Source organism: Watersipora subatra, chromosome 4 (genome assembly GCF_963576615.1).
Source record: "Watersipora subatra chromosome 4, tzWatSuba1.1, whole genome shotgun sequence".
Classification (NCBI taxonomy): Eukaryota; Metazoa; Bryozoa; class Gymnolaemata; order Cheilostomatida; family Watersiporidae; genus Watersipora; species Watersipora subatra.
The window spans coordinates 4,411,016-4,428,348 of NC_088711.1; the positions used below are offsets into that span (position 1 = coordinate 4,411,016).

The 17,333-nt window shown below is 36.1% G+C and overlaps 1 protein-coding gene across 1 annotated transcript in view; it reads left to right on the forward strand.

Annotated features, from left to right (window-relative positions):
- Positions 1-1,051: 1,051 nt before the first annotated feature.
- LOC137392722 (serine-rich adhesin for platelets-like) overlaps positions 1,052-17,333 on the forward strand; it is a 37,241-nt gene continuing 20,959 nt past the window's right edge. Inside the window, exons 1-10 of the mRNA XM_068079036.1 lie at positions 1,052-1,145; positions 2,863-2,941; positions 3,939-4,088; positions 4,412-4,978; positions 5,136-5,966; positions 6,370-6,416; positions 8,359-9,532; positions 13,356-13,570; positions 14,224-14,444; positions 16,763-16,780. Coding sequence (XP_067935137.1) covers positions 1,128-1,145; positions 2,863-2,941; positions 3,939-4,088; positions 4,412-4,978; positions 5,136-5,966; positions 6,370-6,416; positions 8,359-9,532; positions 13,356-13,570; positions 14,224-14,444; positions 16,763-16,780 — 3,320 coding nt within the window. The 5' untranslated portion in view covers positions 1,052-1,127. The remainder of the gene's footprint in view (positions 1,146-2,862; positions 2,942-3,938; positions 4,089-4,411; positions 4,979-5,135; positions 5,967-6,369; positions 6,417-8,358; positions 9,533-13,355; positions 13,571-14,223; positions 14,445-16,762; positions 16,781-17,333) is intronic.

Genomic DNA, 17,333 nt, shown 5'->3' on the forward strand with positions numbered 1-17,333 from the left:
AAGATGTCCACCAACTAGTGGACATCTTTGCTTCAAGCTAGTCTTTGTATTTGATTGATATGTATTGAAATCTAATATTACATGCAAGGGCTGTTTGTGGACTGTGGTGTCAATGAATCACTCTATCACCATACAATGTCAATACTTTCAGTTGATGGCAGTCGATTAGCTTCCCATCACACCAATGTAATACAACCTCAGTATGACTATCTATCTTATCTATGAGTAACCAATGATATACAGCCCCCATGTGGGGGGCTGAATATCATTGATTGCATTAACTCACTTACTTACACTATCTATTCTGTGCCTTTGCAAGGCATGTAGGTATTGAATTGCTTTAAATAATAAGCATCATACCTGCCAACTCTCACGCATTGGGCGTGAGACTCACGCAATCACCCAAAGAAAAAATAAAAATGCGTGAGAAATGCGTGAGATTTTTGCCCCAATTTCCATAATTTTATATATACTATCATTGATACATCAATTGCCCCAAAACCAAATCTCACGCATTGCCCCACTCTTGGATTGGCAGGTCTGATAAGCATATATTAGAGTAATAAACTATAATCATCATTTCTTTAATATGAGCAATAATTACTATCTTAACTGTGGAAATTCATGATCATTCTCATGGCTGATGTTATTGTTCTGTCAATCATTACGATTGACTAGCACAAAAAATGAGCGTAGCCTAAACGCTCCTTGTTGGCACCGGAAACGCTCGTGTTGTTGAAGGCACAGTTATCACTTTAGGGAGAGGTAACTCTGTGAGCCAGACTATCCAACTGCATTTTTTACTAATTACAAAAGTTCCTGTTTGTTGTGGTCTGGAATGATTAGCTTTCGGCGTTTTCTGAACTGATCACCAATACTTACAACCACAACTTCTATAACAAAGAGCACAGCGTTACGCTTGAAGTGGCACGAAGCCAGATGCTTTCCAAATATGGTTGGTTGCTGAGACGTAGTTCTAAAATTAGCAGTTGGCATAAAGCCAACAGGATGCGTTCAAATATATGCATTAGTAAGGCATTTGAGTTGATGCTGAGGAGGTGTTGAGACATACACTCTACTAGAATGGTCCTGGAACGTTGAACGCGTAGCCGATGTGGATTATATAGATGAAGAAAACGGAAAAGGTAACAGTTTGGTCAACAAAGGCGCTTAATAAAGCTTCACAATCTGTGCATTTTCACCCTGAAATATTGTAATATCACTAATGGAATTATAGCTTTTTTTCTATAATCAATATACTTTATAAAAAAAACCGTAGTTGTGTGTTATTCAATGTGCTTACTTATGAAAAACAGAAGTTAGGACTGTCTCTATTCAAAATCGTTTTGGTAACTTATCAACACATTCAGGAATCCACAAGTTAGTCAGCAAATTCGTTGATGATCATATCGTTATTGATTTGTAAACTACCTTATCTGCAAAAAGCTAAAAAATGGCACTCCAAAATAACAGTACTTTCCACAATACTTATGCACGATAGATATCGCAATCAAGAGCGACACTGATTTCACAAAGTGAGACAAATCTTCGTAACGACAGTTCCTAGTTGACAAGGTATTCACTCTTTCAACATGATAGGAGAGTCAAGGTTAAATTTCACAGCTAATAACGAGTATCTTTGTTTCTAAATAATACAGTAAGACTTTTCGGTAGGCTAATTTTAATTAGCAAATATTGCTGGTATTAATCATTAGTAAACTATCATCGCTAGGCAATGATAGTTTGATAAATATAGGCATAAGCATATTAGAGCAAGCAGCTTTAAAGAAGTTCTATTGGAACGCTACTTCTCATAGTCATCGGTTTGTAAAGCACATCTTCAGAGTTCGACAAACCACAGCGCTGTAGTCCTCAAAAAGTGGTGAGTATTTATTTTTTTCGGCTACAATATACTTTTGTCGGCTAAGCTACAGTAGCTGGACGCCAGCTGAAAGCGAATAGACAATTTGCATCGATGTATTTGACACAAACGTGCGCTCGACAGTCTTAGCCGACGCGTCATAAAGTTAGTTGGTTATTCGGATCACGTGGGCCAGTAAAGGTTCGCTGTCCGTGAAACAACATGAGTGACTACGCGTTCAACCAGGATAAAGCAACTTCTTCAACTCAGGTGCACGTAAAAAGAAAGAAATATGCTCGTAGAAATACAGTAGGCTATTTCTCCGGTATTTTCGCGAATTGTTGTAACATACCTTTGTATAAATTCAACGGTGCGTTCTGAATCCTTTCTATCACAGTACTTACTCGTACTTCACGAAAGCTGAATTATCATTTTACTATTGTACATGTACTTAATAATTTTACAGAGATATTTCGCAAAACACTTCGTGTTGAACCCTTCAATTAAGCCGGTTTCAAATCTTCAATTAAGCCGCAATGCTGGCTGGGTTTGAGATTGTGGACATGGCGTCCCATTTCTCTCTAGATGAAAATTCAACGTAGGCAAAGAACAATAAACTGAAATTGTTTGTGGCTTGCAATACATGTACACACGAAATGATTATGTGTAAGGTGAATGTAGTATTGCTACCTACTTATTGCTATCTACCTACTAGTTGTCGATGAATGTTGTTTGATTTTTACAAATTAGAGGAAGCTTGAATCCAAGTTTCAATTACATAAAATTCAAATGTTAGTCTGAAAGCTCGCTAATTTTAAATGTTTTATACAATTCTAAGAGCCATGAATTACCAAAATTAAAATTCTACATGTGTGTAACATGCCATTGGGCATAATCGTTCACATGTTTGGTTTAAACTTCTATAGGTTGCCAACAGTAGTTCAAAGTTCAGTTGAGTATGACATGTCTTGGCTGGACATTCTTTGATTTTGCCATTTTAGGAAGCGGATAAAGGAAACGATAATAAAATATTGAAACTTTCTATTACACCTCTACCGCCATCAAAAGCCCCTAAGAAAGGTAAAAGTTCTTTTGCTTCATGTAATGGTGAACGCAACTTATAAACAGGCAATTAGTGACCTTTTAATGTTTTTAGGATTATTCTTTTAACTTGTAATGTGTGTATAAAATCTTTCATGAATAAAGTATGACATAGAAGTTAAGAAAATCCTTAAAAATATTTGCCTAATTCTACATATTTTTCAATAATGTCACTGACTTTTATCTTGAAATGCTCTTTAGAACACTGTTTCTATGTTTTGTTATCGCCTGTTTTTAAGGTAAATATTTGATGTTGATTCCACGGTTTGTTATCATCGCTATTGTTTGAATAACATTGGGATTGTTTCAATAACATTGTAAGTGATATCTCCACAAACAACCAATTTAGTTCATGTGTAGTTTTAATATTCTTGCTGGTGTTTGTTTGAAAGCTCTGCTAAATTTTCCTTTAAATTTCAATGGTTTTTTCACATTTGACTCAATACTTGCATATCATAAATACAGGGCCGGATTACCTTATAATCGCCTTTATTCAAACCGATTGCATTATTTTGATAATGTTGTTATCGTAGTAATGTAAGTAAGGTACAAACTTTGTAATGTCAGCGTTTTGTTTGGATTTACAACTATATTCCAATTACTAGTAAGCGAATAAAACTCGTATTAAAGAGCTGTTTATTTGAATCAATTACTAATAATTCCCTCGTAGCCTATTAAAAATATTAAGGGTGTTTCTGGAAATTGAAACATGGTTTTTATATCAACAGCAAGCAGCAGCTATAGGCATACAGGGCTGTTGAAATAAAGAGAACCCATACCCCCAAGTGCACCGGTAGCTTGCAGTTTTCAGCTGGAAGATTTGAGCGCTGATCAACCTTCACAAGAAGCTGCATAACAAAACTTTCTTATAATGCATTGTATAAATGATTGTCAGAATATATCTTGCGCACGATTTGCTGTCAACTGAAATAGTTTTGGAAGCAATTTTTCATTTTACTACCTTTGTGTGTTTCAGAGCAGTCATTAGACATTGGATGGTTAAATCAAAATAAGGGGTACACTCGGGTTCTTCGATTGGGCACTCCATTGACAAAAACAACAGATGAAGGATATACCAACCTCAAGTTGCCTGATTCTAAAACTCTAAAAAAATCAGGAGCCAAGGGTAATGCCTTGTACTTTGAAGATCAAACTTGGCAACTTAATTTACACATATTTTAGGAGTTTTGGATTGTTTTTTAAAATCAACTATTGTTATGGTAAATGTTTTCATCAATGATCAATTTTTTCAATTCAAAGAAAAAAGAAGTACTTTTTAGAGTGAAAGCAAAATGTGTTGAATAGACCAATCTATTTGTTAATAGTGCGATAAAATATACCTCGCAATATACTTATCATCTTAACTTTTAATTCAAGTAGATAACTGCTGGCTTCCAAACTAAATTTGTTAACTGCTCAAAATTATTATTTCTTTATTTGATTTTGCAGGCTCGATTTCTCAGATTAAGGTAAAAGCCAAATTTGTGGAGAGGGATGCCAAAAGTGAGGTCTGTAATACAAGTCCAGCTTGTGTTGATGACAAGTTGCAAATAAATAGCTTTACGGGTGGTTTGAATGAACATCCAAGATCTGTCAGCGAAGGAAGCAGCGCAAGTAACTTGAGCCACTCACGTCCTCTTAATGGTTCGCAAGTGATCGGCCGTAAGCTATACTCCAACTCGAACCAATCTGATAATGATATTTTTCTGCATGACGAAAGTGAAATGAAACAACCAGCATCAAAAATCCCAAAACATGACAGCTTTATGGAAAGGGCAAACTTTAAAAAGAAACTCTCATTTGATAAAGATAAACTCTCATCGGCTATCAGAAAAATCAAGCATGGGCCTTCTGATGTTTGTAACTCAAGATCAAAAGAAGAGCAGTCATCACATACAAAGGCACCTAGTTCAACATCTACAGAACTACATCAAGAGCTTATACCACCAAGTTCCACAAAACCTTTAGAATTTGACTCTCCGGAAGTAGTCAGAAAAAAATCAAGAAAAGATCGAAGTGAGAGTGCATTTCAGACTGCTTGATAATTATTGATGAAACGTGGATAAGTTTTAAACTACCTCGTTTTCTCTATCATCTTTCATGCCCTGTCAGTTTTGTTTTTGAATGTATATCGATGTGCAGTTTTGCTTTGTCAATTTTGCTTATTGTTTAGAGAAAGATACATGCTCAGACAAACCTGGGACGAGGGATGGTATAAAAGAGCCTGAAGCACCGGTACCAACTTTAACTTCATCTTCATCGCACTCTCCTCGAAAAAAGGAAACTGAACGAATCAACATGCCACCCACATACAGCAAAAAGGTTCCATTGACCTGCTTGGAGCAATCCGTTAACAAAACTAAACGTACTGCCCGTAAAACGATTAAAAAAAACAAGTTTACTTCGGAAGAAATGGCAATGGTACAAAGCTACAAATTAGCAGAAAACTTGAAAGAGAACACACCAGCTGCTTCTGTTGCACCTGATTCTGTTAGCCAAAATATATCACTAGTCGTAAACACCCTAAGCCGGGGTTTTTCTGCTACAGGACCTTCTGCAGAGAAAAACCCATTGATTAACACTTCTTGTCATATTGTACCAAATGTTTCCAAAGATCCTGTTCCTACCGCAACCCCCGTGCCAAGTATCAAAGTAAAAACTGAAGTGTCAAGAACAGCAAGCTTTGCAAAGGACCTCCCTATAGTACCAATATCAGAGTCTAGGAAGCGTCATCACAGCAGTGACTCTGAAGTTGTTACTAAAAAAGTGTCCAAAAAGGCACCGCCCAAAGAATTATCAAATGTAACTTCTGCTTTTGAGTCAACTTCTTTAGATGAAATGCTACGGGAGGCTGGTTTCAAAGATATTCCTGCCGAGTCGAGATCTCTTGAGAAGGAACTTGTGTCTGATAATGAAAAGCAAAAGCTTAATTCTACTATCACTCTTGATGCTAATGAAATAAATCGACCAACTAATGATACTAAAAACGACCCTATTGCATCAGGTCAGTTGATACATTTTTTAGTTCAAGTAAGTTGATTTATTGAGTGGAAGTTTATTTTAATATTTGTCGTTTACTAAAACAACAAGTTTACTACTGAAAAAATGGCAATGGTACAAAGTTACAGATTAGCAGAAAACTTTGAAGAGAACACACCAGCTGCTTCTGTTGCACCTGAATCTGTTAGCCAAAATATATCACTAGTCGTAAACAACCTAAACCGGGGTTTTTCTGCAACAAGACCTTCTGCAGAGAAAAGCTAATTGATTTATACATCTTGTCATATCGTACTAAATGTTTCCAAAGATCCAGATTTATTTTAATATCTGTTGTTTACTAAAACAGTATTTTTTAGATAACTAGCACACAAATTGTAATTAATACTCCTGTTTCAAAATTGTTGCAGCATCCACGCATATTTCTGGTACAGACAAAAAGTTATCACCATTAAAGGTAAGTTAGATTGAATTAGTTTATTAATAGACCATGCACAATTTTTGTTTGAATGTTAAACATTATTTCTTAAAACTAACGAGACGACCTGCTAGGAATTTGGCTTTGAATGCACAACTGACAGGATGGATAGTGACGTGACTAGTGTAAACATTTTCGTGATAAACTTGTACAATGCAACCAGTGGTGTTTGATGTGATCAAACCTCCCTCTGATTGACCAAGGTGATCCTTGCCATCATCAGATGATGTTTGGTGGATGAATTTACTACATCTTATGTACTTGGAAAATTTAGATAAATGTTAATTAGTTTAAAAGTTTTAAAATACACGTTAGATTGTAAGTTTATAAAGAAATAAACGTTTACCAGTATTTTATCGATTAATTTCTTTGCATTTCCCACCCTGATAGATGAATGGGGACCTTCACAATATCTCTATTGATGGAAATAAATAATCTATTTGCTTAATTAAAATAATTCTAAGCATTTATAACATATTAAATTTACCCGAACCCTGACAGTTACTGTTATCCTAGCAATTGAATTCTTCCTATATTTCATATTCTAACAATGCTCAACTGACTATACAAACGTTTAAAGACAGAATCAATCCTATCAGTTAATCTGTGGATCTGACAAATTATTATTCATGTTACAAAAATACCTAGAAATCTGAATGTCTAAGTTTTATAACTATTTATATTGAATAATACGGTTTGTGTAGCTGTCTATTTAGGTTCGATAAAAATTGTCTTGAACCATTTCAGTTCATGAATGCATAGCGATTGTACTGTTTGTCATGAAAACTAGTACAACCGCTAGTGCATCTGTTATCATATCTATAGAAAATACACTGCATGCTTCTCATGATTAAAATACGCCAAGCTATGGAGAAGTTGTCAGCCCACATTTGGTTTCGCAAATGGTAAGGTATGCCATTGTCCTATGAATAAATTTAACATGAAGTTTCTTTATTTGTTATTTGCTTGTTGTAATGAGAGCTGGTCTACTCTGTTGATCATGTTATTATAAGAAGAGTTTTTATCAGTGTGTCATTAAAATTATTTTTAGTGCAATTTATCTTTGATTTGTTTTTACCATAGGTTGTTTTTTGTCTAAACCTTGTTATTTTTTTAGTTATAGATTGATGACTCGCTGTATAGATATTATATTTGTGTAAGTTATTGAGCAATGCATGAATGAGATTGCCTGATATGCAGTTGTTTCTAAGGCAAGCTTGCAATGCTTTGAGATGGAAGAACAATAACAAGGTCAATAGGCATTGCTTAGACAATGTGACAGTCACATAAATTTCTATCCGTTGTTGTGCTGAGTACTAACTTACAAAGGAAGAGATTACTTGATTGCTTGACAGGTTACAGTTGCCTTTCGGTCCAGGTTTCAACAGATACACAGTAAAAACAAGATGCATGGTTATTGCTTTATCTTCCTTTTAGTCGGAACCCAATAGCATTTGTGCCATCTGTCACTGGATGCAAAGCTATGTACATATTGCTGCAAAGTACCAGATCTCACATTTGCAAAAATAGTGGCTTGTTATCATACATTGCAATACTAAAATGATGTTTCCAAAAATGTATTTGCTGCCATGCTACTCGTGCAAGAAAGCATTCTCGACAATCATAAATTTGAAGCATTCACCTGCTTTAAGCCATTGTAAACAGTTCAACAGTTCTCAATCTCTCATACTTTCTTGCCAAACCTTCTGTCTACTCGTTGCGGAGAACCTCTATATCTCATTACTTTAATTGGTGCTGCTGATGCCTTACAGGCCCATCTGGTACGCAGTGATGAGAATTGGTCGACTCCAAGTTCAGTTCTTATTTTAAAATTTTTGAGGCTTCATACCACTTCATTATGTGCTCCATGTAGATCACATCATTTTAAAAGGAATTACCTTAACAATAAATGTCATTCTAGACAATCAAACCAACTGGGAATGCTGGAAAAGTGGTCACTGGTGAGCAGCTTCAAGAAGATTCCTTGGAAGATTCTGAGACGGACCTTGCTATTGTAAATGTGCGATCTATCACAACTCCATTGATGAGTAAAAATCAAAACATAGTGGATGATCCATCATACACAGCCCATAGTGAAACAAAGCTTGTTGGCATGTATAAATTTCCAAATGGAGCTAAGATTGCCACTATAGTCAGGGAAGGACAACTGTACTGTGCTGCTCACGAGCTTGTGGTGTGGTTGAAAATTAGATTGGGTGGGCTCACACAATTTAGATGCAATGCTGAAGAGGCTTCCCTAATTAGAAAGCTGAGACGAGGAAACCTGAAAGAAAATTTCGAATTCAAAGTTGTCCCATTAAGTGAAATACTCAAGCTCACTGCTCATAAAACTGACTGCATATCCGATGCAATGCCAAACACCACCTGTTCTGGAATGATCTCTACACCGTCTACTAACTCTGTGCAAGCCATGAGTTCTAAAGCTACTGATGCATGTTTATCGGGTACCACCAGCAGCTCACAATTATCATCACTGGATAAAGACAGCAGCCCTAATCGCACTGAGACACCAGATGTGGCTCTACTCGAAAAAACAAAAATTCCTTTGCAAACATCTGCACCTACCAATGCTGTAAAGCCATCGAAAATAACAGCACATAATCCATTAACCGTGAGGACTATCAATTGCGCTAATCATAGGGTAGATGTGGCATTACCATTGTCTATCAACAGAGCAATGACCAGTACTATTACTAAGCTGTATAATTCCGCCATTTTTATGGATGTTGAAACTAGGCAGCACGTTGCAATCGTGGAACCTGAAAATGTAAGGACACATTTGTCTCAAAAACCACACAATGAGCTTGTAAAAGTTTCATTTGACTCGGTATCCAGCGCCTCCAATGTGTCAGTTTCAAACGCTTTTAGCCATGCATTGCCTAGAAATACCAGTAGTTCATTAAACGGGTCTATGAGTTCTACAAAAGAAATAGGAACACCTCTGGATGGTGCACCTACAGTTGTTGCAGCAGCAACCCACAAGGTGTCTACGAGTTCTCCAACTAGCTCTTTTGTGTCATCTCCTGATGTAATCATTATTAGTGAAACCTTGAGCGCGCGAAGGAAGCAGCAAGGTAAGTTCAACAGTGTATCTAACCCTCGCCATCGAGTGATATTGAAATGTTTGGGTAAGTAATGTTCTATTATAACATTATAGAAGGCTAACATTATAGAACACATGAAAAGGCTAAACGGCCACCAATGCAAAGGTTTACAAAGTAGTTACAATTCACTTTGCTGATAACCTGCTACTTCACAACCACTTGCTGCTGATGTCCATTGTATGATGAGTGAAGTCATTAAGGATCTCAGTAGAGCAGCAATTGTCAAATATTTTTACGCATTACCTGAATATACCGTAATGTGTCGATAGAATTCATTTAGTCATAGTAGGCAAATCCAACACTTATACAGTGAAAATATCTGAAGCTCTGGGGGCCTTCTTTTGATATGCTATCAGCCAACTATATGCTAAGCTAATTGAAAAGAAGCAGGGATGGATTGGTTATAATCATTATTTTTATACATAAATTTGTGACCAAATTTGGACTTTCCATTTCTATTTCGATCAAATAATATTAGTAGTATTATTTTATCATGAATTTGCGCTTCTCTTTCAAATTTTAATAAGGTTTTGTATTCTAAATCAGTTGCTAGAATACACAAAGATTTAATATTAGAGAGCTGTGGAAGCTTTAATAACGCATTTTTGTAACTCAATTGTTCCAAATACTGTTTCCATATTGCCCACAAGTGAGTTTGTAAATGTCTTGTGAAATTTGTGACTCGCATACAATTAATACATAAATTCACCTGTGACAGCTAATTAGCAAACTAACAAGATGCTTTAAGAAATATCTAGGTAGGTTAGCAAGTGTAGATAATAGCTGATTATCAATCTATATATATATATGTATATCTCAAAGTTTGTCTGTATGTGTGTACTTCAGTATGTTAAGCTATAGCTATTAAAATTTAGTAATTATTGGTTTCATGCTGGATTTAAATTCACTGAGATTGCAACCACAAGTTTCAAACCACGCATTGAACCACAGAGCTATACAGTCCTTAGCATTCTATCCCTCTTATCATATACTGCGTACTGTATAGACACCCTAAATGTGCACTTTTGATTATTAACTGATATTACCTTTCACATTTGTTCTTTTTGAAAATTGTCTTTCACTACCATGAGCTGTTGTATTGGCTTTCGTGGTAATAGAAGTACATACTGTAAGTCGATGAATCGGCTAACCAATAGGGTTTCACTTTTCTTTTCATTACGAAGCCTGTGCATTAACTAGACCAATCAAATTTTGTCTCCAATGAAACAACCTTGTTGCCAATCACGTGCAATCAATCGAAAATCTTTTTGCTAAGCAATTCCATTTCTATTTATTTTTCAAAACGGGGAAACCAGATTGCTACCGTCATGGCAAAAAAAATTCACCACGTTTGTTCAAGGCAAAGGAAGCGTCAGAAATTTTGCGTGAGTCGGATTCACTAAACAATTTTGTTCTTATCTTGTAGAGAATTTTGTTCTGATAAGATGCATTTTACAGTAAAACGATATCCGCTTTGATTATCGAGATATTGCATAAATGCTAGCGGTATATCGAATTTTCCAAAATCCATTTGAATTAATTTCGTCACAATAGCGAATTCAGCGCAGTAGTGAAAGAGTTGAAAACTAATTTTTTGCTACCATTACCTGTTTTTAATTGGTAATTTTTAAATGTGGCATTTCAATTTCACATGTGCCATTACATTTTTATTTTCGGTTTTCCGTAAAGTCAGATTGCTAAATCGGTAAAGGCCAATACTTCGAATTATCTCAAGTAAGAATAGCCTCTACATTCTCTCTCCCCGTTCGGTCAGACAAAGTAACAAACAAAGACAGTTCGATTATCATTTTTACATTTGTATCAGTATAGTCATATTCAAAGTTTTGATGGATAGTTTCTTCTGGAACAGTAATTTCCCATTTAAATTTAGACACTTTTATAGTTGTTTTATTTTGTTTCTTAAATTATTCGACCTGCACAAAACATTTTGTCATGATATGAAGTTTGAAAGTTACAGTTGTTTGACAAAGTTTAAAAACCTTTACAGTTGTTTTATTTTTTCTCTTAATTTATTTAAACTGCACACAACACTTTTCTCATGATATGAAATTTGAAAGTTAAAATGGTAACTGCTGTTATATGTTGAATAAAAATTAATTTTCTATGCAAGGAATTTTATTACCTGGGCATTCATCTATTCTACATATGTAAATCTCAAAGTTTGTGCGTGATTCTGCGTGTCCGGCTATAGCTATTAAAACTTTGGGTTGAAGAATCCGTAGTGCATAAGACTTGATCTGGGAACCTTCTGTTCCCCAGACAATACGCTACACCATTCAGCTCCGCGAGATTGATGGATTCATTGGGCGATTATGGGTCGATATCTGGATGAAAATACGCTTAGCGATATGCGTTACGCATTGCGATTAAAACGTGCTCTCACGGCTCTCATTATTAAGTTTTACCATAGAATACTAGCTTACTCAAATTAGCCACTGGCAATGTGCCAGGCTAATGGCAAGTGGCTGGCAACTACATTACCTGTCACCGTTCATAAGCTGATTTTTAATACCTGTGCAACGCAGGGCATTCCATTAGTATGCTAATAAAACTTAAATAAATTGTTAGTATGTGCGCAATAATTAAACTTCTATATGTAATTATGACGCTGGTATTCCCTGTTTTACTAGTTGTACAGTTGTGAACAAAGGCCATCTGAGCACAAGTTCAACTGAGTCAGCCCATCAGATTACCTGTATCGTAGTTCTATGCAGGGACATTATGAGACAAACAGAAACGAGAACTCTGGAGTTGACTTTGTTGTAATTTACTGAGTAATTAAAGAAATTTTTGTAGCCTGTGATATTTGATCCTACAATATTTTTATAGAAGTTGTGATTGTACAGTGCGTAGACTTCTTAATGACCTACCTCGCATTGATTAAAAATTATTATTGCCATAGATACCCTGCCCAAAGGAAACATTACTTTGACGTAACTGTATCATCGATGGACTGTAAAAGATGCAACAGTGTTAGTGTTAAAAAAGTCTCTTTTTACAACTTCATTTCTTCCAGTTGGATGTATTGTTATGGTACTTCACTCTATTGTAATGAAGGCTTGCAAATTCAAATTGATTGTTCAAATTGATCAATTTGCGGCTGGTTGAATCATTAAAGTTTAATAATTTTATTTTCGATTTCGTTATTTTGTTGGTCAGCTGATGACCCAAAGGAATCTGTCATGATTATTCTGCAGTTTCAGCATTTCTGTTTAGATATTGTTTTTCGCACGGAAATGCCTGAAGAAAATATCTTTCTTGTGTCTGATATTTATTTGGGAAGGAAGTGACGGCTAGCTAGCATAGAAAGGTGCTGATAGGAGAGAGGTTTCCATCAAATTCTTTGAGTTAATGAGGCTGAAGATATATCTCACCAATTATCGATATTATGAGAAAAATTAACATTTTTCTACTTATCCTCTATTTAAATCTCGGTATACAAATTTATGTATAAGTTATTGCAGACATCATTTAGCAAAAGATCTCACTCTCACGTATTCATATGCTCAATCCAACCCTGCGATGCAAAAGACAAGCTTCTAAACTAATTAATAGTTGCAGGCATTCACGGGCCTTGAACGTCTGTAAACTGGTAATACATGTACTTGCCTAGTTTTCAGTCTTTCCCACAACCGTAAATTCAGAACCGTCTGCATAATTTGCCCGAGTAAATTTGGTGGATATAGTTTACTGTACTATTACTCGTGGGAGTTGTTATCACTTGTTTGTAGCTCTATGTGACATAGCATTAGGCTTCGCAAATTTTTTTTAGCACCGAATCTGCATCCGGCAATACAGTCGTCTTGTATGACTACGTCATTCACGGAAACTTGTATGCAGTATTTGGATAAGGTGGGTGAGGGTGAGGATGGAGAGTTTAGCTTGCAGACGATGGAACCTTTGAGACCATTGAAGGTTATACACTGCAAAAAGTTAGGAAATAGTAAGCTTGTCTATCATGGAGAGCTTCAGATCAACCATTCTAAGGTTAGTATCAAATCTTCCTGCTGCGCTGTCCAGTTGAAGTGTTTTCTTTAATTTTCTTTTTTAAGTTATTTTTTAAATTCTTATTTTTCTTATTGGATAGAAAAAAGCTTTGAGTTGTACTTTTTCACAGTTTCAGGTAACTCATGCTAACTACACTGCAACACTAAAGTATTGCAATTAGTTAGGTTTTAAGTAAAGTAATTTTGTGAAATGTCAGTATACACCTACTAGATGCAGTAGCTGTTGGTCTAGTTAAATTAGTACATTTTGAAATGTAGCCGTTCTCTAAAAGAGACCACTATTTAAAGGTAATACTTTCAATGCATTTCAACATGGCACAATGTACATTGTACAATACTACATGTTACTACAATACTACATTGTACAATACTACTACTTCCATGTTGCAATTTAAGGGTTTACTTGGACTGTGTCCAACTGTTTTATTCATGCGCAGTTTGAATACATACACACTGAAAATCTAACTGTTTGTGTTGCAGCTTTTATAGCTTTCCTACCTTGTTCTAACATCAAACAGTAGCCTATTTTATATGTATTTTGTCAATACGAGCAGCTGGCATGGTGACGGGTGTTAGATGTGTCTACTGTTGATGTCTCAAGCATTTATTAAGATTAAGATGGCTATTTGACAGTCACTGATGACAAAGATACCATTTGCTATCAAGTGCTTGAACTGCTCGAAGTTCTTCTCTCCTTTTGACTTCATGCTTCATCTGGAGGAAAGCGACAATGATAAAAACATACGAATTTCTGACCTGTGGTCTGAATGCATTGGCCTTGACCCTAGCATTAAAAATGATCTTGAAGCTCCTCTGATTGGCTTCTGGAACCACTTTGTTGATTGGTTTCAGCTGTAAGTTTCCATCTTTTTATACACTCAAATAATAGTTGCCTAGTTACCAGTGATGTTAGAGTATGACCTCTCGCTGTATATAGACCTTATTGCATAGTCCCCTTTATCCTTATACCTATGATGTACCTAAGCTGGTACATATACAAGCAGATAATGATTTATTTTATATAGAGTACAAATCTAGGTTTTTAACTAAAACCATTTTAAGAGTGCCTATGGATTCCTTATGCACAGTAACACAACTGGTGTATGCGTGGAAAATGTCTATCATTGGCTGGGACACATGAGCAATAATTGATAGGAAATTTATTATAATTGAAATATTGATAGTAAATTTAGAAGGGCATTTAGAAATTAAGATTAATTTCTACATAGCACATTAACCCATATGTGGTAGACACAAGAATTATAATATCAATAGGAGCTCGTTGCATGGATGACCTGTTTTTAACATTCGCCGAAGGCCCGCAGATATGGTGAGCGATCAGTTATTGCAGCCTACAAATACTACCATATAATAGATCTTGGGCCATGTTTTATAAATATACTTGTCGGGGCAGATGCGTACTAGGGTGCCAGGCCCCAAGGTGTTAATGGCCTACCCTTCACTATTGTAGTATTGTAACAGAATTACAGTGGAACATCCACTAACGAATGACATCGAGTACAGAATTTCCAAGTTACGAAACGCCTTCTCATAGAAGTATTGCAATATTGTTCCGAATAAGAAAATACGCTTCTAAAAACAAAAAGCCAAAATTTAAAATTGCACGTTTAAGCGGATGGCTGATCAGTTTGAAAGTGGCACCCCTGAGCTGATTCCCTTTCCTCCTAATCGGCGAATGTAAAAGATAAATGTACCATTCGTAGTTTTATTCGTTTCATGTGCGCTAGTCATGTGCGCCAGTCATGTGCGCCAGTCATGTGCGCCAGTCATGTGCGCCAGTCATGTGCGCCAGTCATGTGCGCCAGTCATGTGCGCCAGTCATGTGCGCCAGTCATGTGCGCCAGTCATGTGCGCTAGTCATGTGCCGTGAGAGATGGTCACATGTAATAACTATGTGAACAATTAGTCTTAGACGTGGAAAGGCGATCGAGTCTTGCAGTAGTGGCACGCACGGCTTGTAGTCTGAATGTCTAGGTTTGATTCCTGTGAAGTGCAATTATTTTTCCTCCTGATCTTACCGTGACTTTGAATGGATGGACAAAAATAATAATATATAAATATTATTATTAAATAAATAATAATTATAGAAATATTATGTCCATGTTTGGTGTGGGCTTAGAACGAATTAAGGCAGTTACAGGGTAAAATGCGTGCCTCTTTATGAAGTTTCTGCATATGAGATGGCTTCCTGAATGAATTAATTTTGCAAGTAGAATATCAACTGTACAGTAGGTTTTGCCTCGATTGGGATATAGGATTGGGATACACAAGGGTGGGTGATAATAGAGTCCTGTAGGATTAATTGACAATAGTCGAGCATATGCATGTTGATGCATAATCAAACACTATCGCTTACGATCTCAATAAATATTTAATCTTTGTTGGCCATGATAACTGAACTCTCTTGCCTTTTAATAAATGCACTCACACTAAAAATCTTTTTATTGGATTCGCTTGCGAGTCGTCGATAGAGTAAATCTCATGTCACTCGCAAATCATTGAACGCCATGTGTGGAGGATAACTCCAAGTTTATGGATACGCGTGTGAGTAAATGAATGTTTATTATGTAACACATTTGTTGATAGACGGTTTTTGGAGTATTATGATACATACCATTGGTACCCTAAAGTACATTTGAGAAATTCGAAATCGTGGTTAATGTTCTTGGCCTCTGGGGCTTGGTTCTCCCGTACCATTATATATCACCAATCAACTCAAACACTATTGTAATTCTTCTGCCATGTGAAGGGCATGTGATTGGAATCCAAAGGCCATATTCATACTCCCTTCATATAGAGCATTCTCAGACGAGAAAATACTTGTGTATCTTTAGACTTATCACTGTGTACTCTATGGAAATGCTAAGGATATCACTTTGGGTATATTTAGCCTTATCACTGTGTACTCTATGGAAATTTTAAGGATATCACTTTGGGTATATTTAGCCTTATCACTGTGTACTCTATGGAAATGCTAAGGATATCACTTTGGGTATATTTAGCCTTATCACTGTGTACTCTATGGAAATGCTAAGGATATCACTTTGGGTATATTTAGCCTTATCACTGTGTACTCTATGGAAATGAGTAAGTGCTTCAAATCAGTTCAGGTAACGTGAATTTTTTCTGCAGTGGTGTTTTTCTTTCTCAGGTTTGTGGAAAGGTTGAGGTATGCTATAACTGTGCTTTTTCCACAATCAGTTGCATATTTTATGGGTGATGCAGTCACAAGCATGTGTACAGTTGTAAGAGTACAGTTGTAAGATCTTGCTGTCAGTACTCTAGCTAAACCTAATCTCTCCGCACCAGGAAATTTGCCTCGAGTTTTCTCAGTACGCTTTCTCATTTGCATCTCAAGGCTGAAGCACATTGGAGAAACATAAAGCTAATTTGGTGGTGAACACAAGGAAATCAATCCCAATGAGTAATAATTGCTATTTCGCTTGCCGGTTTGTCTTGATTGGCTGATCTTCAGGGACGATATTTTTTAAACAAAACCTGGAACGCATCGGAAAAGTTAGCCAAAATATGCTTACATCATTCCGAGTGAAGCATTTTGTCTGGTTTTCCAGACAAAATTATTAAAAAAGTTTATGGTTTACCCTACAAGAACAAAAAAGATTACACCGGTGTCTGTACCTCTGGTATGCTTTGCTCATCGCTCATTATAAAGTTGGCCCTCATGCTAGTAGTATTTCGCCCCAACTCTTATTTCGCCTCCA